At 43.1% G+C, this 26,189-nt stretch overlaps 1 protein-coding gene across 7 annotated transcripts in view; it reads right to left on the reverse strand.

Moving 5' to 3' along the window:
- The window catches only part of plekha7b (pleckstrin homology domain containing, family A member 7b), a 62,580-nt gene that overhangs the window by 25,811 nt on the left and 10,580 nt on the right, over positions 1 to 26,189 (reverse strand). For all 7 annotated transcript variants that reach the window (XM_084018533.1, XM_084018532.1, XM_084018531.1 and 4 more), the window contains exons 4-7: positions 6,402 to 6,485; positions 2,526 to 2,637; positions 706 to 810; positions 292 to 364 (exon numbers count right to left, since the gene is read on the reverse strand). In XM_084018533.1, coding sequence (XP_083874659.1) covers positions 292 to 364; positions 706 to 810; positions 2,526 to 2,637; positions 6,402 to 6,485 — 374 coding nt within the window. The remainder of the gene's footprint in view (positions 1 to 291; positions 365 to 705; positions 811 to 2,525; positions 2,638 to 6,401; positions 6,486 to 26,189) is intronic.

Raw genomic sequence — 26,189 nt, forward strand, 5'->3', positions numbered from 1 at the left:
TAACTCTCGTCTGGTCCAGGCCATGTGGCTGCATGTGGCACGAGATGGCATGTGGCTTATCTATTATTCAGGATGAGTAATGGAGGAGAGGAGGTAGATGCTCTGGCAACACAAGCACAGATTCCTTCCAATAATAAAACACTCAAGTTAATAAGGAAGGAGAAGTGACAGGAAGAGGAAACACGGCAGTGAGAGAGAGAGCGCATGACACGTCTAATAATAGGCCGTCATTAATCAAGACGTGAATCTTCTGTCTCGTGTTCGTGTGACCGTTTTTTTTCACGGACTTACCTTTGTAGTAAAACAAGCAGTAGTCGGACAAAACAAACCACTTCCTTTTCCAGAGTCGCATTCCAGAGCTGTCCTGGAGGTGAAGGGGGAAACGCAACACACAGTGTATTTAGAAATCCTCCTCGCAGGGACACGGTTAATCCACTTTTTAATTAGAAAAAGAATAATTAGGGACTGCAGCACATTAGAAATGACAAATGGGGGAGAGAAGGCTTTCTATATATCATTAGAGAAATAATGTAATTTAGGTTTATTTTTTACATGCAGCATTTGAGGCAGAGCTGCAGCCTCACTTGATTATGACACAGTTCCTACAACATGACATTTTATACCAAAATCTTTAATGTGCTCCGAATGGGACAGGTGAGGTCTTTCTTCCAGACTCCCCAGAAGAGCAGAGGAAGCCAAGCTCACCTGTTTATAGAGCCAGCCTCTCACCACCACTGGGATGTTGAGGTTTCTTTTAATAGCATGATCCCTCTTGCCAAAGCTGTGTACTTTCCCTGTGCCTCTGGGGCCCTGCAGAAAGCAAAGAAAGAACAAACCACTTGATTATATGTTGCTGAAGAATTTTAAGCTAATTTACTTTGCTTACCTGAGGTAAATGGTCAAATAAAATGGTAAATGGCCTCATTTATACAGCACTTTTGTCCAAAGCGCTTTACAGCAATGACTGACATTCACCCATTCATACATTCACACTACAGGTAACATTCAGTAATTCATAGAGAGTACTATTGTGGATACTAGAGGTTTTCAAAACGTAGGGATGGACCCCCTTAGGAGGATTTGAACCCATTTTAGGGGGGTGGGTGACTACAAATGTGGAGCCAAATTAAATTGTTTTACCAGGAGTTTCCCTGATATTGTTAAAGGGAAAATTCACCACTTTTATGTGGATGTCCAATCGGTGCGGATGGTAAATGTAGTCCACTGAAGAAAGAAATTCACCATTTTAAATCTCTGTCTGGTACGTGCTTGGCTGTGCCTTCATGCATTCATATTTTTGTATGCAATTTTAGCTTGAGAGTAACACTCTATAGTTCTTTCTCTTCCCAGGAGCGTCATCAACATAACGTAACTCGGATAGGGAGAGATAAGGTTGCTAATCTGCAAATTTTCCTTTTGATAAAAAGTCCAAATCAGTTTAAACTAGGAATTTGCCTTAGCTTTTGAAGCAGACATTTAAGAAGTGGCATTTGCCCTCCATGGAGCACAGAACACTGCAAAATGCTAATGTTACTTGGGAGGAAATAAGAACTTTCCTGGAACTTCCTTCTTCTAACTCCCATTAGGAAAAGTAGAAATACCAACTGACTATTCCTGGACATCCATTTATAATCAGGCATATTTTTAGACATGGCTTTTCTACAGAAATACCACAGGCTGTCGGGTTGACCTGCCGGCTAAAAGAATACAAAAAATGTTGAGGAGACATATAGGCATACCCAAAAATGTGAAATGAAAAACACCACAACAAGGTTACAACAAGGTTCACATTTGAGGGGACTAGAACCAACAAATGATGGCATTTTTACTTAATAGACAATGTAAAAGATGAATCAAGGATGAGAATTGTTGCTCTGCTTTTATATACTTTTATTTTACTTATATTGACTAATGGATCATTTTATCTCTTTAATTAAGTAATACATTTTCACGATTCACTTCCCTCAGAACAAAAGGTGTCCCTAACATTAAATTGCATTGAAAGTTTGAGAAAAGTTCCACTGTTTCCCGAGGCTTCCAGGAGTAACATTTCAGACGTATCTGTGATTTCATTACAGTCCTGTGTTTCTGAGGTGTGTCCAATGTTCACTAACAAAACACGTTCGCAGCAAAACATTCCATGATCGCTGTGGAAACAACAGTAAGTCCATCACCAAGATGCATTCTGCAAAACACACCCCATAGCAGTCTCAGAGGATGTGAGTTTTATTACGCTTTAAAAAAAAAAGTATTGCTCTCTGAGGTTGTTAATCAGAATGAGATAAAGTCTTCTGGAGTTGATTAAATCCATTTATCAACACGAGCATTAAACGTCATCAAGAGAGCTTGTAAAGCAATTCGCTCCCACCAAAAGAGATATTGGTCAGTTACATTAAATAAACAGAGCCTGAAAATCCATTTTGATTCTGTTTTACGAGTATTTTTCTCTGTAAGCAATTTTTAAAGTTGACACAAGTAAAACCACTGAACATGGGCTCTCAGTGAAGACAAACACTGAAACTCACCTTTGACCCAGAGGTGGCATCTGCTGCTGTTGAAGTCACAGCCTTGGAGGACTCCGTGACCATGCTCGGGGATCTCTGATTGGCCGCTGACTTGGACATACGGGCTTCTAACCTACAATTGACCAGACAGCGTAGAAGTTAATCAGCACCACAGAGGGGACGAGAAGCATCGGCTTATGATATTCCTCCTTAATTCCATGAACAAACTCACATGGAAACAGAGCCGAGCCCTGTGCTGAGCTTTCACATATCAAGGATATGACTATTTCCTGACACAGCCACGCCAACCGGTTATAGCCAATAGCTATATCTGTGTTAACAGTGGAATCTTTGCTTGCCAAACACACGCCGAAGCACACATCGTACACACATGCAGATAACAAGTCCAAAACCACAGAACAAGAACAGAAGCTTTGCGTTCAAGCATAGATACGACACAGCCCATTCACTTTTAGTGAGAACCTGATGTCGAATGCAATTTTTTTATATTGCAGACCCCATTATTAGAAAGATTTTAACAGGGTCTTTTGATCCTCATCCAACCATAGCATAGTGTATTTTAAGTGGTTCTCTGCAATGGCAAATGCAGCAGTGAAATGTCATCCAAAAGGTAAACTAGCAGTTATCTCGCAGTATTCACTCCCACAATTTCAAGGACTTCTTTTTTTTTTCTTCCAGCTGCTGCGGCTTTTTGATTTGCCCCGCGTGCTCAAACAGAGATGCATCATAGGTAATGGGAACACTGCAGACAACAAGGATCAATTTGACTTAACAAGGTCCCAGAAAGAAAAAGCGCTTCGGAGTTTTAGTCTCTGTCGATTAAGTAACCTTTTTTTCTCCACAAATCCTGCAGCCCTCCATTACGTCCATCGCATTTTAAAGGGAGCTCTGTTGGGTTTGTATCAGAAGACTGGGCAGACCACTGGATTAGAAGGAACTCACTGTCATGCCCCTGAAATCATCCACAGATTATGACAAATTCAGATACACTATTCTTAGTAAACTCCAGAGGTGAAAACACCAGGAGGCTATTTCCGTGATGTCAGTTTCCACTAGGTTGGGCACCAATGATTAACCAAGTTACAATCAATTCTCCTTTAATCTCTGTTCATATTCTCCCTCATGGGAAAATAAGTAACATACAACACGTTTAGAGAAGGTAGAGGATGAAGAAACCTCTTGAACATTATCAAAACTCATCTACAGTCATCCAGTATAACTGACATGCATCTGTCCAGTCCTGGGCAGGGCCTACATCCTGAACCTCCAACAGGAAACAAAGTGAGACCCGTCTCTGCATTGTTCCGCAAAGGGGTTAAAAGCAGCACTAACCCTGTTGTTTTTTCCTGCATAGCGTTGCTGCACTACACTGAAGCAAAAGACGATAAGCTAGAGATGTATGGTGGTGACTAAAGCAACAAAAAAAAAAAAAAAAAAAAAAAAGAAAGGCTGGTAGAACAAGGGGGAAATGAAAGAGGTCACAGTGGAACAAAACGTACAGTATCTGCACTCACAGCCTCGACTGCAGCCAGCGTTTTTACAGGATGTTTGTTGCATCAATGGGGCTCTCCTGTTTTATGTGAAGCTTTCATAGCGTTTACCACCACTGTCAGTGGAACAGTTCTCCCGGAGATTTGTTGTGGCACGCGGTGAAGAGGAGCCATATTTCACATCACATAGTGTCGAAGGGGGAAAGACACTAAGCTCCATCACTTACTTCTCCTCCTGCTACCGTGTGATGGAAATGAGGGCATATTTGACTTTTTTTTATTATCCTGTAAAGGCAGTGGGGTGCACATGTGGAGAGTTGACGAATTGATCATTGTGGGATGATCTATAACAAAGTCAAAGCCTCCCCGTCCCCGACATGTGGAAGGGCCTCCTGAAGCTCTTTCATCCTGTTCCGTCCTCAATCGGATACGCGTCCCCAGGGAACACCGAGGTTCCCCTTATTTGGAAAGGCAGTCAATGATTCATGAAAAGAAACCGACTTTCCTTTTCAGATAGCATTGTAGGCACAATGCAGCCCATAACATCACCATGACAGTGAACAGAAGCAGCCTTTTTCAGCCCCAGTGAGGTCACACACAATGTGTCGCATACATCCAATACCAGGACTGAACCCCAGCCGTCACCCTCCACGGTAAAGTCTGCAACAACATTATGAAAAGGAGGGAGCAAGAGAGAGGCACAACAATATGTCTCTAAGTAGATAGAAGAAAAAGCGTCACGCAGCAGTAAGCAGTGTGTGTGCAGTGCGGCACAGAGTGGTCCGGACTAGATGCTGGACTTAAAACAGCCAATACAAAGTCACACTTTGCATAACTTACAGTGTTACTAAGTTGACCTACATCTGCCCTTTCCACATCTCCCCTCTTCCACATAACTTAACGTAGTCTCAGCTTAAGACCGGCCTGAAACTAGAGCAATCCCCAAAGATAATTCTATTACTGAAAACTGCTTGAAGATTTATCATAGAAATGGATAAGGCACCTCGTGAAATACCGCAACACACAGTAAATAACCAGTGTTTAAAGCTGGTGTTTGACTTCAAATGTTCACATGTACTGATGTGGCATCAATTGATCTTTCACACTCATCACTTTCTCTGATGAACACGGTTAGTAACTGTGATCCTACACTGATTTAAAAAAGAAAAATAATTATTTTCCATTATGAGATGTGTTTATTGCTAGCTTCTAACAATGAGTATTACTAAACTGTTAAGGTGGATATATACTGATCCTCCTTCAGTTTGTTCATACAGACTGTATGTGTAAATACGTTGGGAGAATCCCTTTAATAATGAAAATAAAAGTTACCTACAGAGGATTTTATCATGCTTACTGTAAACGCTGAGACTAGCTTTCCTAACATTGTCTTTCCTGTATGTCGACCTTGTTTTGAGAGGGGCATGAAGCTGATGCTATTCAATGGTATACAAATCCATGCAAATGAATGACAGTGGACCTATAACCTACAATCATTTTTGCAATGCTTTAATTCAGCCTCTTTTAATGAGTGGGAACGTCGAGGTCACATGCTTGTCTCTAAAGGAGCCTAAAGGGGAATCTGCACTACGCATGATCATCTGACACGAGCCGGGCTTAAATGCGATCAGACACCTGCTGCCTTGTATTGAGCTGGGAACCGGCCGTACAGCTGTGGTGGCTTTGCAGGATGACATTGACAAAATGACATGAAACAATGACCATAAATCCAACTGCCATGCCATGACAGTGAAACCTACACAAAAGGTGCAAACCAATAGAAATATATATAATAAAATAAAAAGTTCTCGAACGTTCAGTGATTTGTTGACATTAAATATACAGTGTGGTTAGAAGCACAGACAGATTTCCATTTTTATGACTACACTGAGAAAAATGCCCCAAATGCACCAGAACAAGAATGAAAAAAAAAAAAAAAACTGCCGGTGAGATTGATGAGACAAATTCATGAATCCAGATATTAACACTGTCAAAAGCATGCGTGAGTGTCTGCCACGCCATTACCATAACCCCTGAGGCAATCATTTGAAGAATAATACTTAAGAGTCCCTGGGACCAAAAATCACTGAGAAGTTAGTCAGTAATGAATGCCATGATGGTGATGAATACATTCAATCTGGTAAAAAATATATCACAACGCCCGCCCTTTAGTCTTCTATGACCGCAGCTCATTTTCCTGATGAACACTTAACTCAAACTGTTTTTTTTGCTTTACACAAAAGCCCCTGGTGAGACTCTTCATCAATGGGAGTGACAGGCTACTTCACACAGTCTATTTCTGGACTCCGTGTCACCTTGAACTCACCTATCTTTACATTTAAGCATGCAGTATATGCATCATTCACAGGAGACAAAAACACCTCACCTGTCTTGTAGCGTGTATTCTGTGTTTTCGGGGGATATCTGCCTGGTGACAGGGTGCCGAAACGACGTAGCCCTCAGGTTGTGGCTGAAGACAGATGGAGGAAGGAGGATGGAGGGGAAGCAACGCCAAGGGAGAAAACAAAACACAAAGAAACGAGTCATTATTCATACTCCCCGTAATCGAGCCATGTGTTTCTGTACTTCTTTTTAGCTGATGGTTTAAGTTACAACAAAACCACATAAAGTTTATCTTCCAATGAACACCTCTGACAACCGTAAACAAAAAAAACCTGTAAATCTATGGAAGCACTATAACCAGGCCGGGAACCACAAAGTGTAGGGCTCAGCACTCTCTCTTAGCCAGCTCACCAGGCTTTATTGATTGCAGTTAGATGGGGCCATTCATTACTTTAAGTAGACGCATGTTACCATCACGGGATAGAATAATTGTATTGTATTGTATTTATTTAAACAGGGACAGTGCACAATAAAACATGAACCTTCTATAAAACAGGGAGAGATGCATGCACCAGGCAAACTTGCTATTTTCCTACTGTAGTCTCTGCTGGGCAGGTTGGTGGAACAATAAATGAATAACAATTTAATATAGGAGTATAAAAACCTACATCATAACATTATACAAACATCATCAATCAGCATCCCACCTAAAAAACAACATTTGTACAAAGTAAGAGCAATAAATAGTTATTCACTCCCAACCCTGTCCCACCTCCTGCATTTACAGCAAAGAAACAGACAAGTGGCCTTCATTTGTTGTTGTCCACAGTAAATGTATTTTGGACAAAGCAATGACAAGATTTACAGTTGAACAAAAATTCCTACACACAGCCTGACATATTGCAGCATAGTCAAATTGAGCTCCTTTTTTTCCTCACGCTGTACTTTAATGCTTTAATAAAACAAGAGCGATTCTAAATCATTTATCAGAAGGCCGGTCGTATCATTTATGTATTTATTTATTTCACCAAATGCAGTTGGAACCCAAGGGCCTGGGCTGCACGAGATTTCTTCGATTAAAGATTAAAGGTCCCATATTATGAAAAACAGGTTTTCTCTGGTCTCTACACCTATAAACTGGTCCTCCCTGAGCCTGTCAACTCCCAGAATGAGGAAAACAAGCGACTCCTGCATGGTCTCTGCAGTCCACCCACTGGTAGAACGGCACTCCTATGGGCTGTTCAGATTCAGCTCCCATCGTTATGTAACTAATGGAGTAATTTGTATCGGCCAAAATTCCTCTGCACGATGATAGAAGACATCCGAGAGGGGGCGTTCATCACCGAGGTGAAGTTCGGTGTGTCCTGTGAGATAGCAGTGAGCTAGCAGTGTTTCACAATATCGTCGCTCAGAGCTAGACACGCAGATTGCTGTGTTGTTGGTTGTACAAATCAACATAAGTGCTTATATTCTGTCCCAGCTACAGAAGAACAGAAGAGACAGTGGTTGCGTTTCATTTTTAATGACAATGTGCCGGCCACGGTTCGTGTTAGCTTGTATGCGTGTGCTAAACACTTCACATCGGACCGCTACAGTAATGAGGGTCAGTACAAAGCTGGCTTTGCCTCGACACTGACCCTCGTAAAAGGATCTGTCCCAACCATACGGGACCCAGCAACTTCACCTGAGACATATAGGCGAGCCATAGTGATACATACACTGTAAACATTGGCGCATGCTACCGCTAGCATAAGCGGCATCGTCTCCGTGGCTCTCCAAGTAGGCTTTTAGACAGCTGAAATTCAGGACCATGGATGGGTTTGGGGCAATGCATATCAAATACAGTGTTGTTGGACCTCCTGACAGCTGTGTGGAATTGATGAAAATCAGTATAATATGGCACCTTTAAGGCAGTATTTTCTCGCTACTGCCGCTGTAACGCTTGCCCCTGGGTGAAAATCATGAGCGTATTCTAGTCCTGCTCAATGTGTTAAGTGTCCTGAGATGACTTCTGTTGTCATATGACACTATAAATAAAATTGAATTTATCCACCATGTCAGGTTACGCTCCAATCACTCATTGGGTTCTATTTCATTTAGTTTCCCTCACTATTTACAGAGAAGCTGCTGCTGCAGAGTGTCGTTAACGTGTCTGTCTCACCAGGATTAGTTACCTGCCACTGGTACTCAGTACTGCCATCCATTTGTCCCTCAAACACATCATCAACCGCAACTGACTTTCTGATCCTTAGTGCATCTTAGACTTTTTCATTTTTATGGAAACTTGTCATCCACATATAGTGTAATGTTATGGGGGAGAAACCAAGCAGCACTACTATTAATATCTAGCAGCAAAGGCCTGTTTTTCCATCTAGTCAGGTGGAGCTTCCACAGTGAGGAGATTTGTCTGAGCATGAGGACAAGATATAAATGTATACGGTGACGTCTTTGTCCCATTCAGGCTGAAAAACTGGAGCGAGTGACCGTTATTGTGATAATACACTGCAAAATGATGCTTTCATGCCAGGTTTTTTTCTACTGTCGTCTTTTATTCCCCCAAAACCTTTTCATCATATCCCATCGCCATCACACACCATCTACTACAGCAGAGAAAACACACAAATCTATTCTCCAACAGAAGCAGTGAAATACTGGGCACAAGCGTGCCATAAAACCATAGAGTGAACACTGCCGTGCAATCCATAAGCAAGCTGTTTCATAAATACATACACGGGTGCAGATAACGATAAACATGTTTACACGATCCTAACTTAAAGCGTAAACAAGCGACTACATATCCAGCAGGAAAGCGTGACTTCTCTGAACTGCAGTTCCAAATGTTCAGTGCTAAAAAAAAAGGTGCAGAACGATACAAAAGGAGAGTGGTGGCTCACTGCATCACCATGCAGCAAAGGGAAGGGAGACAAGCCGAGCAGGAGGGGGGATTTATGAGTTGACATTTCACAAAAGTGTATTGAAGGGAATACTGAGTGATTCTGTCTCATCCACAACATAACATCTGATACAAACAGCCATACCTTTATGTAAAAACAGCTCTTGATCCCCCCCATCCCACACACACACACACACACACACACACACACACACACACACACACACACACACACACACACACACACACACACACACACAGTAGAGCACTGCACAAGCATCCCGTTAATTAGGAATGTGCATTCTTTGAGGCTTTTGTTTCAGCCGCATTACTTCCGAACTATTTGTCACAGAATTTCGCAGCATCTCCAGTCGGTGTACAAACGCTGCAGCACAGTGGGTCTATTTGTTTGCAGGAAGCCAGCTCCCATCAACGCTTGTGACAATATTGTCCCAAAGGAGAGAATGAACTGCAGAGGAGCTGGAGCACACTGCCTTCTAGATTATTGGCCAGGGAAGCGGCTTTGTTGGCGGTGCCAGTTATACGTAGTTGTAAGACTCTAATGCCACAAATATGAGTGTAGCGGCTTCACAGAAATCCTGAATACTCTATTTGAGCTAAACAAAAGCAGGCATCTCTGCTTCTCTTTGAAAGATAATTGAGGGGGCAAGTCCACCTTTATTTTGCACACTGACTGAATATACTGAATCATCCAGTCACAGCAGTTATAATCAATAGCTAACATCTTAAGGATATGACGTAAACATAGACACAGTAATATCAAGCTTTTACGCACATCCCAACCTCTAAAACAGATATTTATTTGTTAACGCATGGATGTATCAAATGAAACCAACATATATGTAGTTTTGGGAGTTAAATATCTTCAAATTCACATAAGTATTATGATAATAATGATAGTTACTCACACCATATAAAAAGCTACTTTATTGCATTACTCTAGTTTATTACAAAAGTCCTACTTTCTTATACTACGGCCTAGTGCTGTGCGATATCGACAAAAAATTTTATCCCGATACAGTTAATGTTATATCCCGATAACGATATATATCCCGATATAGTATTTTTTCTTAGAATTATATATATATATAAATAAATAAATCACATCTCAGCACTACTGCGACCAGTGCCGTAAACGGGTGACGTTTGCGGGTGACGTAAAAATGCTACCACAACGCAGTAGCGTTGCTGCAGTTACATTCGCCTTCAGAACTTGTTTTGAACTCAAAATTTGGATATCCAACGGTCATTCCGACATTGAGTTGTGCTTTACACGGCGTATTAAATCACAACCGTAGTGTACGTTAACGACGCCCAATTTCCACTGCATGCGTCTCCGCTGCGGTGCGTCTCTGATCCGGCTTTGGTCCGCTGTCCGCCGAGTACGCCACGGCACAGTCCGTCGTTCGCGATAAATACGTAATCGCGCGCTGCAGTTAAAGATATGTGTAAACACAGCAACCAAGCGATACAAAGGTCAGTGTTCCCAAGGAAGGAGTACAATACTTTTTTTGACGTAGTCAAGTGGTTTTATTAACACAAGTGTTTTATTTTGAAAAGTTTTATTGTTGAGTATGTACCGAACTTCCTGTTTCGCTATATTTGCCCTGTGCTGAATTGCTGCGCCGTGGTCCGGCATCCGCCAGAAATAAAGTCCGTATTTGTTGCGGAGAGCTGCGGACTGCCGGAGCTGAGACGCAGCGGACACGCAGCGCAGCGGACCTGGTGGGGATTGACCCATAGACTAAAGTGAAACGTATCTGCTCCGCTGGCGTGGCGGAGACGCAACGCAGCGGAGACGCATGCAGTGGAAATGCGTGTAGCAACAGTGCTAAACAAGTAGCCTACACGTTAAAATTACGATATAAACGACAGAGGGTTATATCCTACGGTAGACATTTTTATATCGTACTACGATATATATCGTAATATCGCACAGCTCTACTACGGCCACTCATACCGTAATATAACAATTGGAAAAAGAAACCATCGGCACCTAAAAAGCGTAATATAGCGATGCAGCAGTGAGTCACACGTTTTTTTTTCCAAAACAGGCACTGACTCACGTCATTAGCATGTTCCAGGGCCCCCAAACACTAACCATCGGGTCAAGTAGAGTTCCTGCTTGGACAAGAAAGAATGACTGGCATCTCTCATTGCAGAGAGGCTCAAGATGGATTTTCCCATGTCGAGCAGAAGTGTTGCCACAATGCAAACAACACGGAGGTCGACCCTAGGTGACACAATGAGCCGGATGTGAGGTAAAACCAACCACATTAAGTTCAAATACCAGTTTTATGGCCAAACGTTATTCTCACGCTTAGACCAGCGGATGATTAAAGAGTGTCTATAAACTGAGTTGACTTTTTATGCAGTGGGAAAACTTCACTGTGAAAATTGAGTAACCGGAGTTTGGACTTCCGCCAAAGCTTCTGCTGAGAAATGTGTAGAAACAGCAGCACCGAAGCTCGCACCGTAAGGACACGCAGTGCTGCAGCAACTGGAGCCCACGCTTCAGCCCTGGCATGCCATACCAATTTTTTTCCAGCAAAAACAAGAGGCTCAGAGTAATCCCTGTCCATCACAGGGGCTAAGTCTTGGCAGCAGGGGCACCAGGGGCAAGGCTCTGTGGTTTGAACACCTCTCTCTCTTCCTCGCACCAATAGGAACACACTCGGGCTCCCAGCTGCCCCACAACAGACATCAAAGACCGGGATCACACCATCCTCATACACTCTCGACTCCTGAATCTATTTACACAACTCTCCCATAGGGGGGAAAAAAAAGAAAACCGTACCCACTAACTTAGATCACCCTGCTTCTATCAGCTGCTCACTACACTCTGCTGTATCATGCACACACACGGTGGAGAGATCCTTGCCTGCTGGGAGAGGGAACCGGAGTGAATCAGCTGCTGGACTCGCAGGTCAAAGAAATCCCTCTCGGCATTACCGGGGCAGGAGGGAGATGCAGAGAGGGTCTCTCGTAGCAGCTGGCATCCACAAAGAGCCGAGTGAAGCGGAGGCAGCAGGATGAGAGCTACGTTCTCCTGCTCGAGCGTGCTGTCGGAGAGTTTCCCCCCACGCTGGCTGTGTGGATGGCAGAGATCTAACTCCCTCCCATCAGGGGAATACCTCAGCTGCTTATCAGATCCTCCTCCCTTCCCATTTCCTACTTCTTTCTCTCCACCTGTCACGTAGTAGCTGGTGTTATGTTATGTAGTTGCTGTGGACATACTTTAGTCATTCATGAAGTCAAAAAAACATTTTTCCCCCAATCATCATGAAAACAAACCTCCTTTGACAGTCCAAGTTACTTGCAAAACAGAGCTTCTTAAGCCCCTTCAAGGGCACCCCGGGGTCGTTGAAGTGTACTTTTTGAAGCATTGGTTTGACATTGACATTAACCTATGACCTAGGCTTAGAGGGAACTGAAATTAATCCAAGGGAATGCGGCCCGGTGGAGCAGCTGGTACCGACATACTGTAGTAAATATTGAATCTGACAACCAAGGATTGGGGAGCTAAAAAAAGCATCACTTTGCCGCTTCACGACTTGCTTTTGTTTCATTCCTTTCCCCCCATAGTTAATTAAAAGCAGTGTAATTCAACGGCGCCTCTAACTAAATTCACACAATGTGATACACTTAAAATGAAATAAGTTCCAACCCACAGGGAAGCAGAAGCAGCCACTTTTATAGGAAGCAGTCATTTCACGGGCAACGACAGCCTCTTGTTTCCCTCCATGTGGCGTTTGTAATAAGCATCGCAGCATCAACGTGGCGTCCAAAAAAACAAGAAGTGGGATGAATCATGCAGCGCCAAGACACAGCCAGTGAGAGGACCTGTTACTTCTCTGTGGGCGCAACAAAATTAATATTCCACTCACAATAGCAAACGGACTAAAAACTAACAGATTAATACAAAAACAAATCAAGAGCTGCAACACATTAGAGGTTAAATGAGGTGCCACGAACAAATATCGTGTCTCTGTGTACGACGCCCCACCCGTGTGTGGCGGGACATTAAATAGTGAGGGAGCCAGATATCGTGGACATCCAGAAAAATCCCTGTCGCATCCCAGGCAAAATTAATTAAGCCTCAACAACAGCGAGCCATTACGGAGTAAAACATTCTGCTGCAGACTTTGCAGAGTTTGATTGACCTTTATCAGTTTCATAGCAGAGGAGTGCAGCAGCCACGCTCGGCTTCATTTCCCTGACATTTGTGGGGGAATTATCTAGGCAGACTCCCCTAGAGTTATTAGGAGATTCCTCTGTCACTCAGTATGGAAATGAGGGGAACTTACCAAACATATTTCACACAGACCGAATGACTTTCCCCTGTCATTGCACTCATTGACCACTATCATCTTCGACTGCATCAATGAAACAGGGAAACCGTGGCAGCAGCTGTGCTTTTATGGAGTCTGTGGCCATCCAGCGAACCACTCCGGCATCACTGGGCAAAGAGTGCCAAAAAACAGGCTCCAACTGGTCTAATGGAGAGCAAAACAGGTGCTAGGACTTGCCAGTGCCCCGGACCGCTGTCAGACAGAGGGGGTTTGGCAGAAATTGAAAGAGTTGTCACCTCGTTAACATTCAACTCGCACAGATTCTGACACAGCACATTTCATTGCAGTCACAAAAGTCCTTCAGGCCATGCCGTTACGAAACATAAGCAAAGCAACAGCTTATTGTATTGCAGTGAATGCGAGAAAGTGCCGTGTTGGACCAATAATACAGAATTAGGATGCAAGGAAACACTACTCTCTCCACGCAGAGACACTAATTCTGAAAAAATGAGTGAAAATGTTGAGCAGGATGCTCCGGAAACTAAAATATTTCTTACTAGAATAGGTGTCACTCATCAGGCACATCTCGTTTCATGCCTGTTCAATTGGAATTTTTTTAAATTCTAAGTGGAGAGCAAAAAGGATTATTGGAGGCTAAACCACAGAGTCAAGAGCCCAAATCCTTATCAATATCTTTTACATGGGAAGGTTGCAATGTTATACACTTGTAAAAAGTGTGCCTGCAGCAAGACAGAGTAAATGGGCTTTGCCAGAGATGGATCCCTACAGGACTCTCAGAGCGCATCAGCACTTCCTTTGCTCCATTGGCACAGATTTAGCTGACTGATAAATATTTATAAGGGGTGATTTGAAGTCATTCATCAAATAAATTGTGGTTTTATAAGGCCTCCAATGATGACAATGAAATGACTTCCAAAAGCACTTAACTTAGGGATCAATAGCAACAGGGATGTGCTGCGACAATGAAAAAAAGTTTGAAGTTTTCTGGTGCGAGCATTGCTCTGGAGAATAAATGAATGAAGGCTCTCTGCAGCTTTATGTCAATATTTAATACCACAGATTTACCCTGCACCTTACACTGAATAATGATGACACAGTCCAACCAGGAGTTATCTTCATCTGCTAACAAGGATTGCCATGATCTGAAGTGTGTGTTATGGGGAATATGGGGAGGGGAAAAATATATAAGATGCTTGATGTTGTTGCACACTTAATGAAAATTAGATTCAAGTAAACCTCAAAACAGCCTCACTGGTTTTCATCCCAGGCGTGACCAAAAGTTCCCTTACTTTCTAAGTGTGCATACTCAACCCATCAATAAGTTAAAAACCAACCATCTGTGGCAGCTATAAGGGCTTAAAGAAAGTCAATTTCACCAGTGAATAACGCTTCAAAGAATTGTGTTTCATCTAATTTTAGCCAACATAAAGGCAGACGAAGAAAAGAAGAACCCGAGATTATGAAACCAGTAGAAAGCATTGTGTGTGGCTTCTTAATCCATAGTGGAAGTCTACACACAGCAAATCTAAAAGTTCTCAGTAAGCGGGAATAAGATCCTCATCCCTATTAGCGCTGCATCTGGATTTAGTCTGATCAAACGTAATACATCAAAATATGGCCTTGTGTTATTCTAAACATCAGAGCACCTAAAATGATTTTCATCTCCAGTACATAGCTCGGCAAATCACTTCTTGGGACACGGAGAAAAGCTACGAAGGTTTCTGCAAAGCGAAAATATAATACAAAAACACACAATCAGTTAACGCATCACATACCTGATAAAAAATGATGAGAGACATCAGAGGAAGCTGTTTATCTCTACTGTAGCCGTCATTTGTGCGTGGATGTTATCTGTGGAGCTCATCTACCGATAACAACTTCCTGATGAACAGACCCATCTTAAAACGTATAATCAGTGTTAAGGTGATACGCTGACATCATGGTGTGAATCAAACTATTGTCATAATCCTTCCCTCACCAATTCTGAAACAAATGAAATGAGAATAATGTCTCACATCATGGTTTCCCCCCGCTGTGATCAATACATCAATAGTGGAGGCTCAAAGGCACTTTGCTTCCCTTCACGGACACACGGACACACACACACACACACACACACACACCTCAGCACTGAGTCAGCTTCCTCATCAAAGGTCTGATCTCTGATGACACGGCAGCATGAAATCACAGGTTAATGAGCGGTAACATGGTGACCTTTGGCCTGAGACGCCATGGGTTCTATGCCTAGCTTTTAAACCTCTTCGATTCAGGAAGAGAGTTATAAGTATGTAAAAACGAGGCATCAGCACTCGGCAGGACGACAGCACCAGCTGCCCGTCCCGTTACCGAGTTGAGCCAAGCCCACCTATGAAGGAAGCTCATTTCAGCCGCTTGAATCCGCAATCTCATTATTTCCACCACTATCCAAAGCTTATTACCATAAGTGAGGGTTGGAGCTGCTGGATGGTGCATAATCTTAAATGTCTTACCTATTATAGTTTTTTTTTCTTGGTGGTCTGTCACCTACACATCACGTCACACTGTAGGCGGCGGACCATTGCGAGTACCCGAAATCCAACCGAAAGCATGCATTTTTCATCAGTTTAAAAGCTTATTTACTGCGGTAGCACTTTCCCAACAAATATGCCAAGCTGAACCAAGCATATTTGTGCTATTAGTGTCATTACTCCAACTCACTCTCACAAGCAGCGATACCCCACTTACTGAAAATATGAGGCTGCAAATTGGATTTGACAACAAGGACCATGCTGCGGTAGATAGGAGACGATAGAGACAAATAAGAGGGAGGGAACCAGCAGAAGTAGCACATACACCTGGGATAAAAAATATGATGTTAACCTTCAACTGATGAACTGATTAATTCCACAATTACCCTAGTTGTCATTTAATCAATGCCTGATGCTGGTCATCTTATAGGTGATCCTGATCGTGGTAGCATGAGAGTGTCAAACGTCTCAGACAAACTGAATGCCTATCAATGTGTGCACTGTTGAACAGAAGGATCTAAGCAGGCTCTGCCTGACCTTTACAGCAGACGTGTGCTGGCAAGCAAGCCAATCTGTAGCTATATGACATGCTGGCTGGTCGGGGCTTGCAGTCAGTCCAGGGAAAGCAGGTCTGGGACCAAGCAAATTATTCCAGGTCAGGTAAAAGGTCTTGACGGAAGTCAGTCCTGATGACGGAGGTCCTGGCTCACGCAGTCTCAGAAATCGAAACAAAACTGAAATAATCAGACTAAAATGAAGCATGGATAACGAGTACCAGCCAGCAGCATGGCTGGATGATTCCTTATTAGAATAAATGTGATCAAATGCATGTCATTATGTTCTGTCTCAACCCTAAATTATTTCCTGCCTTACCCATGCTGACACAAGCTCTTCTCTTACGGACATGATGGAACGATGGGCAGGCGGCCAGGAAGACATCCTAGCTCGTTCCACTGCATCTGCATTGTGGAAGATTACCAAAATGTAATTGGGATGTGTGATATGATCAGCTGTTCAGATGTGCTGAAGCAGTCTTCATTCGCCTCATCTAATGAGGTCTGAGACTGTACAGACATTGGAATCACAACCATGAAACAAAAATGGCCCTTTCCCAAACCTGCCCAGAAGATTCAATCAAATACCAAGTATTACATCTAAAGTGGCACATCCACTCTGTTTCCCCAACAACCTGAGACTACACACTTTCGCCCGTGGCTAAAGAGCTGGAACATCTGCGTGAGTGCATAGCAAAGACAAATACATCGAATCACTTAACATGTGCAATGGAGGACAGAAGGGGATGTGGAGCTAGACGGAAGGCTTGGAAAGTACAAGCTCCAGGCAGGATAGACAGTGGAAACTTTGTGTAGGAAGCCTCATTGATAGTGCAGTTATATGTAACTAAACAAAACCACAGAGACACGTTACTGTACACTGGCCCAACAAACCCATTCTTATGTAAAATACTATCAGAGAATATCACAGGCAACAATATCAGCAAATATGTAAAATTATTTGAATATGACCAACTGCACAGGGGGGCTTAACAAGAAAAAAGATCATCATTGCAATGTCAGCGGAATAGAAATGAAGACGACTGGACAGTTTGAGGTTCTAAAAAGAAAGATAAAGAGATTTCAGGCCCCCTTTCCTCTCCTTCGGCTCAACCTCATTGTCCTTATCGACTAGTAATAAAACAAAATGACGGAGTAATACTTCGGTTGGGACACCTTTGGATAAAACCTTTAGCTGTATAGAGCGACTGCACATTTGTATTATGATCTTATCGCTATGTCTTAAATGGGAGAAGTGATCAATTAAATGCATTGTGTGAATTACCTCAAGAAATACTCTACACCTAAAAAATGTAACCATTGGAATGTGCATCAACTAGTTTAAACAAAGGGTAGCGTTTACAAATTACCCCGAGGATCAAGAATAGCTATGGTATGCTTTGTTCTCATCAATGCAGTGGTGAAATACAGCAGTGCTAACCATTCCTCCATCAAGGGGTACAGATCCGATGTCAGGATTGGGGGGGCGCCATATCATTCAAAAAGTACTGCACAGGGAATCATTGATTGTGCTTACCTTTCTTGTTTATTTGTCCTAAACAGCCAACAGCACGTATCACTGCTTACTTAACTGTTATATTAGTAAATCATAATTTTAAGGGTCTCTGGCATGTAATGTCGACATTCATCCATCGTCCATCCATTCATTTGCATTGTAGTGGAGGAGACCAGAGATGGAATGTGGAGTCAGAAATATATTTGTCAAACTGTTCTTTTTAGATGTGAATCTAAAATGTGAAGAATGTGAAGTCTGAAAATACATTTGTTTAATTTGGAATAATTTAGGGTATTTTTATTGGGGGGGACAATTGGTGTTTTTCAGAAATTGAAAACCCCCTGGGATCTGCACCCATGCCTCCACCCTCGTCTCTCACCATCTACAGTATGTTTACGGTGGTGGAAGATTATTCAATATTCACACATACATGTGCACATTTCTGCTTATCCTATCCGATTAAATATGTTTCTCAACCATTTCTCAGATGAGTGCCAATACAGAATCAGAAGAGGAGAGGAGAGGATGCTGGGAAAAGATGCTCAGCATCATACTCATAAAACCAATTCCGCATAGAGATGGTGGCTCACTGCAGAGCCTCTTAGCCGTCGTCCTATAAGGTGCATGTGTGCATTCCTGTGAAGTGCCTACTTATGCTGCTGTTTAGGGGTTTATGGGGAAGCAGCTTGTCCTGAATTCCGCAGCACAGATGTCAATCTCAGATGACAGCCTCCTCCGTGGAAAAACACAATGAATCACTCAGATTGAAAAAACAAAAAAGTCAAGAAACTTACAGTCAGCTTTTCATTCTAATAAAAGACAATAATCATCCTAGTCACTCGTCAGAACACCCTTCTATAAAAGGATCAGTGGCCCTCACTTCACCGGAGATGAATTGTGCAGCGAAGCAACTGCAGTATCGTTTAACAATCAGAGCTGTCAGCATCTTTATTATACCTTAGCCACGTGTGCCTCCCAAATGCATTCCTGTCGATCACAAACGGATACAACCATAAGCGCAAGTGTATCAAAACAAAGATGGCCTACCTGCAGGTCCTCAATGCAAGCCCCACGCAGCAGCAGTCATCATCTGCTAAACTTACTCCAAGCATTTTGGGCTCAGAAGAGCCGTCTGCTCCCGGAGGTTGTTACAGTACCAAATGAATGATCCGCCACATGACTGCCAAAGTTAGGCAATCTGTCATTCTACATACACATTATGCTGAGCACACACGGAGACACACACACACACAAATTGCATATGTCCGTGGTCAGATTATCTGTTTGATCTCTAAACCCCATAATCCTGCAACATCAAAAATAAATCAAACATCACAAAAAAACAGAAAAGAAAAGGATGGCAAACATGGCTACTCTAAATATGAGACCATATGACTACATTTAATTTAAATTATAAAAATTCCAGTTCACCTTTTGCCGTTATTTAAAAAGAATCCATCTAATGTGGCACAGTTTTTGTAGTATGCCTTACTACCTAATAATGGAACATGGTAATTACTGTCACTGAACTGGGGATTAATCTGTGTAATAAGGCTTGGTGGGTGGGGGGCTAGGTGGCTAGCTAGCTATCACTGAACTGGGGTTTAATCTGTGTAATAAAGCTTGGTGGGTGGGGGGCTAGGTGGCTAGCTAGCTATCACTGAACTGGGGTTTAATCTGTGTAATAAGGCTTGGTGGCGGGAGGCTAGGTGGCTAGCTAGCTGTCACTGAACTGGGGTTTAATCTGTGTAATAAGGCTTGGTGGCGGGAGGCTAGGTGGCTAGCTAGGTGTCACTGAACTGGGGTTTAATCTGTGTAATAAGGCTTGGTGGGTGGGAGGCTAGGTGGCTAGCTAGCTGTCACTGAACTGGGGTTTAATCTGTGTAATAAGGCTTGGTGGGTGGAAGGCTAGGTGGCTAGGTGGCTAGGTGGCTAGCTAGCGAGGTAGTTGGTGAGGAAGATAGCTTCGATGACACCACCTTTGAGTCTAATGACAGCAGCTGATTCTGTTGTTCTGGGTGGATCAATATTTGCAATTTTCAACCATAGCAATCATCAACATGTTTGAAAATGAGCTCTAAGAGCGCTAAGTCATCCAATCAACTCAAGCACAACTGCTCTCATCCATCTCTTCTTTAAATTGAAAAAGAAACATAACATAATAGATCATTTAAAAAAACACAATACGTCCAACCCGAGGCCTGGAAGGTGTGTTAAGATACGGTGTCGTCATGCCGTCAGACCTTTCACCGTTATGCTTTTCATAATGTAGAGAAACAAAACAGGACAGGCATAGTTGAATTTCATTGTGTCTTTAAGGATTACATTATCTGAAGCAGGGTAATCCCTGTTTTCTAATACTATTTTATGAAAGCCGTGTCACTTGCCAGCGCTTTTGTCCAAAAGCAGAGGGGCAGATAAACACTGGATCCTCTAACAATCCAGCTAACCCTGCTGTGAAACATGGCTAAATCCCTTACACAATCATGTCGGAGGCATTATTCTGCCATCCAAATGCTAAATACCCTCCTTCTACCACACACACACACACACACACACACACACACACACACACACACACACACACTAGTCAGCAAAATGACAGTAGAGGAATGTATCAAATTATCCAACAGCTAAAAAATGTTCTGTAAAGCATATTAGAGGACAATAATAGGCAAATCTATCTTTCAGACCCTTGATTATATTACTCTTTGGTAAAGCGCTAAGTAATAAAGCCATCACGTTTCAGCAAAAACACAGAAGGTAATGTGTGGGGGAAATCTGATTAGTCTGGTGAATTTTGCTGCAGAGAATCTCGGCCCTGAGGGTGTCCACACTTGTGTAGCGCAGCAGACTTTACTGCAGCAGACCTGTCTGTTCGACAGTGATATCTGCTCTCTGCTGGGAGCTAACTGCACCCAGACCAGCTTCTGGCTTGAAGGGAACTCTCTCCCGCAGTTCTCATGTCAGAACCAGAATCTGAGCAGACACACACGGACGGCAGAGCTAAAGCAGCCACTGAACTCCTTCTCACTGGGGGGTTACGTTACAGTGACATGCAGGGTTAAGACAACACAGACAGTCCAGGACTGCAATGCTCAGTGAACAACACACGGGCACCATGTACAAAAGGTGGCCCGAGAAAACACACAGAATCTATCAGGATGCAAACTGGCTTTTTGAGTCGTTGCCTTGTATTATGCAGTACAATAACAGTGTCTTCACATCTGTTATGCGTACACAAAGCCATCAAAGAAGCCCTGTAGGTTCCTCTCACAATCTGTTCCACTAAAACCTTGATTTATTCTCCGGTATTCCCCTACTTAGATCACACGAGTGCTATCTTTGTGAACACCACATTGCACGGTGAGACATCCAAAAGGGGATTTTAAAACATTGTACGGGGTTACAAAAAGTGATCTCGTTATTTGGCCCACTCCCAACTGTCCCTCTTGGACACTAAAGCACACAGGCCATCACATTATCATTTTATCAAGGAAATTAAACAGATGGATTAAATGAATTAGGTGAGGTTCCACTTGGCTGGTAGAGGGCAACTGAATTTAGAGGTTATTTTTAGATCTCCATGTCCCGAGAGTGTGGAGGCTTGTAGAGACTTAGGAGGCTTATTAAGTCAGGCATCAGTGGAGGAAGATAGGCCACATCTGGTGCACAGCTCCAGATAAACGACTGGCCAGCATGATCTGGATTTTACCAGAACAGTGCCTTCCCCAGAATGTCTATCCCACTCACAGAGGCGGACCTAAATCACAGGCTGGGGGATTTAAAAAGGCCACGCTCGCCTATACTCCCTTTTTTCAAATACCTTAACCTTCTGTTAGGTATCATCATTATGCCTATTCTTAGTATTACGTCTCCCTGGAAATGTGCAGAATGTGTGTGGTTCAAGAGAGTTCAACTCTCTGATACCGTCTCTGCTCTATCCATGGGTAATCTGCGCCCTGCACCAATTTTTTGGTGTGTCATTTTTCACCAAGTGGCCCAGCTATTCAAAGCTGCACTTAACAAAAATGTGACCTCTATATCAGATCAAGCACACAAATGAAGCGATGTGTCTTTTGGCCACATTTCACCGTGTGGCCGAGGGATGAACTGGGGAAGGATGGGCTGGGCTGGGCTGGGTGTGACTGGGCTGTACTCAACGTTACTGGAACTGACTGGGAACGAACGGTCCCGTCAGATCTTATCCAACACCCTAAGTAGAACCAGACCGAGCCGAAGCCAAGCATTACTTAATAAATTAAAAACAGAACACCACACAAGACCGGACAAACCCACCAGAGGCTCATTGATGTCGGCTGAAAATGAGCTAGGTTATAAATGTAGCTATCTGTCCTACAGGGAAAACAATATTGATTCAAAAATGACCCAAAATGTCAATTTCTATTGTGCGGCTAATACTCTGGGGGAAGTTTTGCGGTCTGGTGTTTACAGACCGCTGCCTCTGTGACTGAGTGCACAGCAGGAGGGCTGACCCACGAGAGGACGCGCAGAAATGATAAATAGGCTACATAACGTTATCGCTGCGGCTGGCAGCGAGACCCTGACAGAATGACAATAAGCTTCATATCTGGATCTATGACGTTGTTTCATGTCACCACTGGGGTTGCAACTAATAACAGCTTTCAGTGTTGATTAATCTGTTGATTATTTTCTGAACTAATTGATAATTTGTTTGGTCTATTTAATGTCAGAAATGATAAGAAAAATGACAACCAGCATTTCACAAAGCCCAAAAATACGTCTTGTTTTGTCCATATGTCAAATATATTCAGTTTACTGTCATAGAGACGTAAAGAAATCTGAATAAATTCATATTTAAGAAGCTTGAATCAGAGAATTCTGATTTTTTAGAAATAAAAAAAAACACAAACTGACTTATCGATTATGATAGTAATTTCTGTAATTTAGTTTAATAATTAACTGATCGATTAATCATTGCAGCTCTCGTCACAACAACCCATTGATAAAAACTTTAGGACCATGGTCGTACTGTTAAACCCACGTGAAGCAGAAAACATGTTCAGTTCACTTTGGTGTTAATAGGTGCCACACTTTGGCTAGAGAGCTCACTTAAGTCAACGATGCAAACAACCAACAATTTCAGCAAAAATAGAGCAAAACATCTGTGTATGCAGCAGATGTGACATTGCATGTGCAAGCCTCCATCTATACAGTACTTCTCTGTGGGTCTGTGTGAGCGTGGGCTGGGCCCGAAAAGCGATTGAGAAGTAAATCCATGTAAACATGTACATTCCATTGAGAATCTCTGGCTCACTGCGAGGGCGGGAGGACTGCATCAAACCTCCACCACTTATGGAGATATCCCCCTTTAACCATGTATACAGAAGAGCACCATAATCAGCCTACCAGATCACAGATCTGCTGACATCAACACGGCAGTCAGTGACCTGTGATCATGAGGCACTGCAGTGAGCATCCCCCTCTCTTCTCATTCCTGGAGAGACTGCACCATTAGTGCACATTGATAAACGCGCTCCCCAAAGGCAATCCAAAAGGTTGGTAAAGGCAAAACAGCCCTTCTCTCTGCTGCAGACGGAAGAGACGGACACTGTTCAGCATGCATGTGAACTCTCCTGCCTGCGCGGATACTTTGTAGCAACACTTAACGGCATGCGATTCAAAGCACTTCATATCCCGCGGCTGCTGGAAAAGCTTCAGCAGACACGCCTTCCTGAGTCGTTAAGTAGAAATACAACCCCGCACACGTGTGTCGGGAGAGGGGTCGGGATACACACCTGCAGGACGCACGACACACTGGCTGCCTCTTGTAAGGGACGTGTAAGGTTGACTGTCCTGGTTGGCCCGGCATGTTAGCGGCAGGTCTGTGATTTGCTCCTCTCATCTGGTAATGCTGCTCTTGCAGACGTCTTCTGCTGAGCAACCCGCCGTCGATTCATTCAAAACGTCCTCTTTCCCGCTTCGCCCCGCGTTGGGCTGGCCGAGGTGGAGCTAAAAATACACGTAATCACTGGAATGTCCCCCGTCTCCGAGAGCATTAGGCTTGTGATGGGTATTATTAAAGCCAGCCAACCTCACCAACACATCATGTAAGAAAGAGGCCCCGGAGAACCAAGCAGAACCACGGGTACGACGCATTAGCCATAACCGTGTAATCATATTCTCTCCTCTCGCGATTCCCCGTGGTGCTCCTCTTCCTTTCCTCACCTCTCCTCTGCTTCCCTCTAATATATGCGTTCCTCAGCGGAGCTCTGCCGTCGGAGCATTTGCCTGAAGTGGACACCCTCTCGGTCCCATTCCCTCTGCAGTCAGGCAGGCAACACACGGCGTGCAGAGTGAGCAAGAAGAGGGGAATAAGGAGCGAGGAGGAGGAATTATAGTGGTGGAGAGAAGGGAAGAAAATGAGAGAAAGTGTGCCGCAACTTTTATGTTTCTCGTTATGTCGTTATAGATAATTGCATAAAGTATCTGCAACTGCAGATTTTTGCAGTTAGTTTGCAAGAAATATCCTTAAGGTACTATTTTGGAAGGTGTGCCCTCATGTATAGAATTTCAACACTGCCCAACAACAACAACAACAACAACAACAGCTCAACTAATTCCACTATGCAGGATGACTTAACAGCTTAAACAGGAAACACTGTAACAACAGCCAGACCAGATGACGCAGCGAGAACGTGAGTTGGGGGGGATATAATTCATGACATGAGAAATGGAATTGAAGATTGGGCTACGACCTACCAGCTGAGGAGACTGATGACTATGCCATGCTACAAATGCTTTCTATCAGCTAGAGACGTTGGGGGGGGGGGGGGGGGTGCAGGTGAAAAATGTTTTCCTCCACCAGCTAAGGACTCGGGAAGTCAACTGGCACATTAAACTGATGGTAACTGCACACATGCACATGTACGTACACACACAAACATGCTGGTAATGCACCCAGCTGCTGTTGCCCTTGTCCCCCACAGCGTCATCCTCTGCTGCTCGTTCTCATCCGTCCACATCCTCCTTCACATCTCGTTAGCATACCGCAGGAGTCGACCTACCCGCCCGGCAGGTAAAGACCTCTTCAACACTGTGGAGATGAGAACGGCGCACTACTGTATGTGGCTGGGATCTAACCACCTCCAACAGACGTTTTGAATGGTGCATTAGCTCTTACAGTAATCCATTTCACTGCATCGAGAAACTGCAACATTGCACCATTCAAATGTAAAGCAGCCATACGCTGGGAAACAACAGAACCAGCAGAGCAGAACGCTTCCAACGTGTCTGCAGTAAGAAAGGATGCACTTAGAAACTTGTTTTCTAAAGAAATAAGGGTTTTAAAGAAAACCAAATCTTAGCAATCATATTAATAAAATAACATACAGGGAACGTGTTACGATACTACAAGAATGTTTGAAACTGAGTCAGAGGTAAACTACGCTCAAGTACTGCACACAAATGGAATTTAAGTTACTTGCACTTTACTTTACCTTAGCATTTCAAATACGCTTTATACTTTTAGAGGGAATGTTGTACTTTGTTACTCCACATTGATACAGATATGAATGGATATATACAGTAGTTACTGGTTATGATGCAGACTTAGCTTTAACATACACATACGTTTGTAAAGTATGATGCATTGTTATAGATGAAACTACCTACAGTATATAGTAGTATAATAACGATGCAATAATAATCCATATCATGCAATACCGTAATACTCTGCTGCACAATAAGTACTTTAGTTTTACTTTAAATACTTGACATACTTAGACACAGCTATATACATGAATACAGCTAAGTTGAACAAATATTCTTTATAGGAAATGACTTGAGCTTTTTATGGTCCATCTCTGATCACAAAGCAACATAACTACTCACCAGTTAGTGATCAGTTGTGAAAAGCAATCCAGCAAAGTCCAGTTCAAGATGGTGAAGATGAGCGTGCCTTTCTGTTCTTAATGCTAGGTAGTTGTGCTGAAACAGCCACAAAGGCTGGTGTCAGATAGGAGTATAACTGCTGTTTCAGCCCT

The sequence above is a fragment of the Eutrigla gurnardus genome, assembly GCF_963514095.1.
Source record: "Eutrigla gurnardus genome assembly, chromosome: 1".
NCBI lineage: Eukaryota > Metazoa > Chordata > Actinopteri > Perciformes > Triglidae > Eutrigla > Eutrigla gurnardus.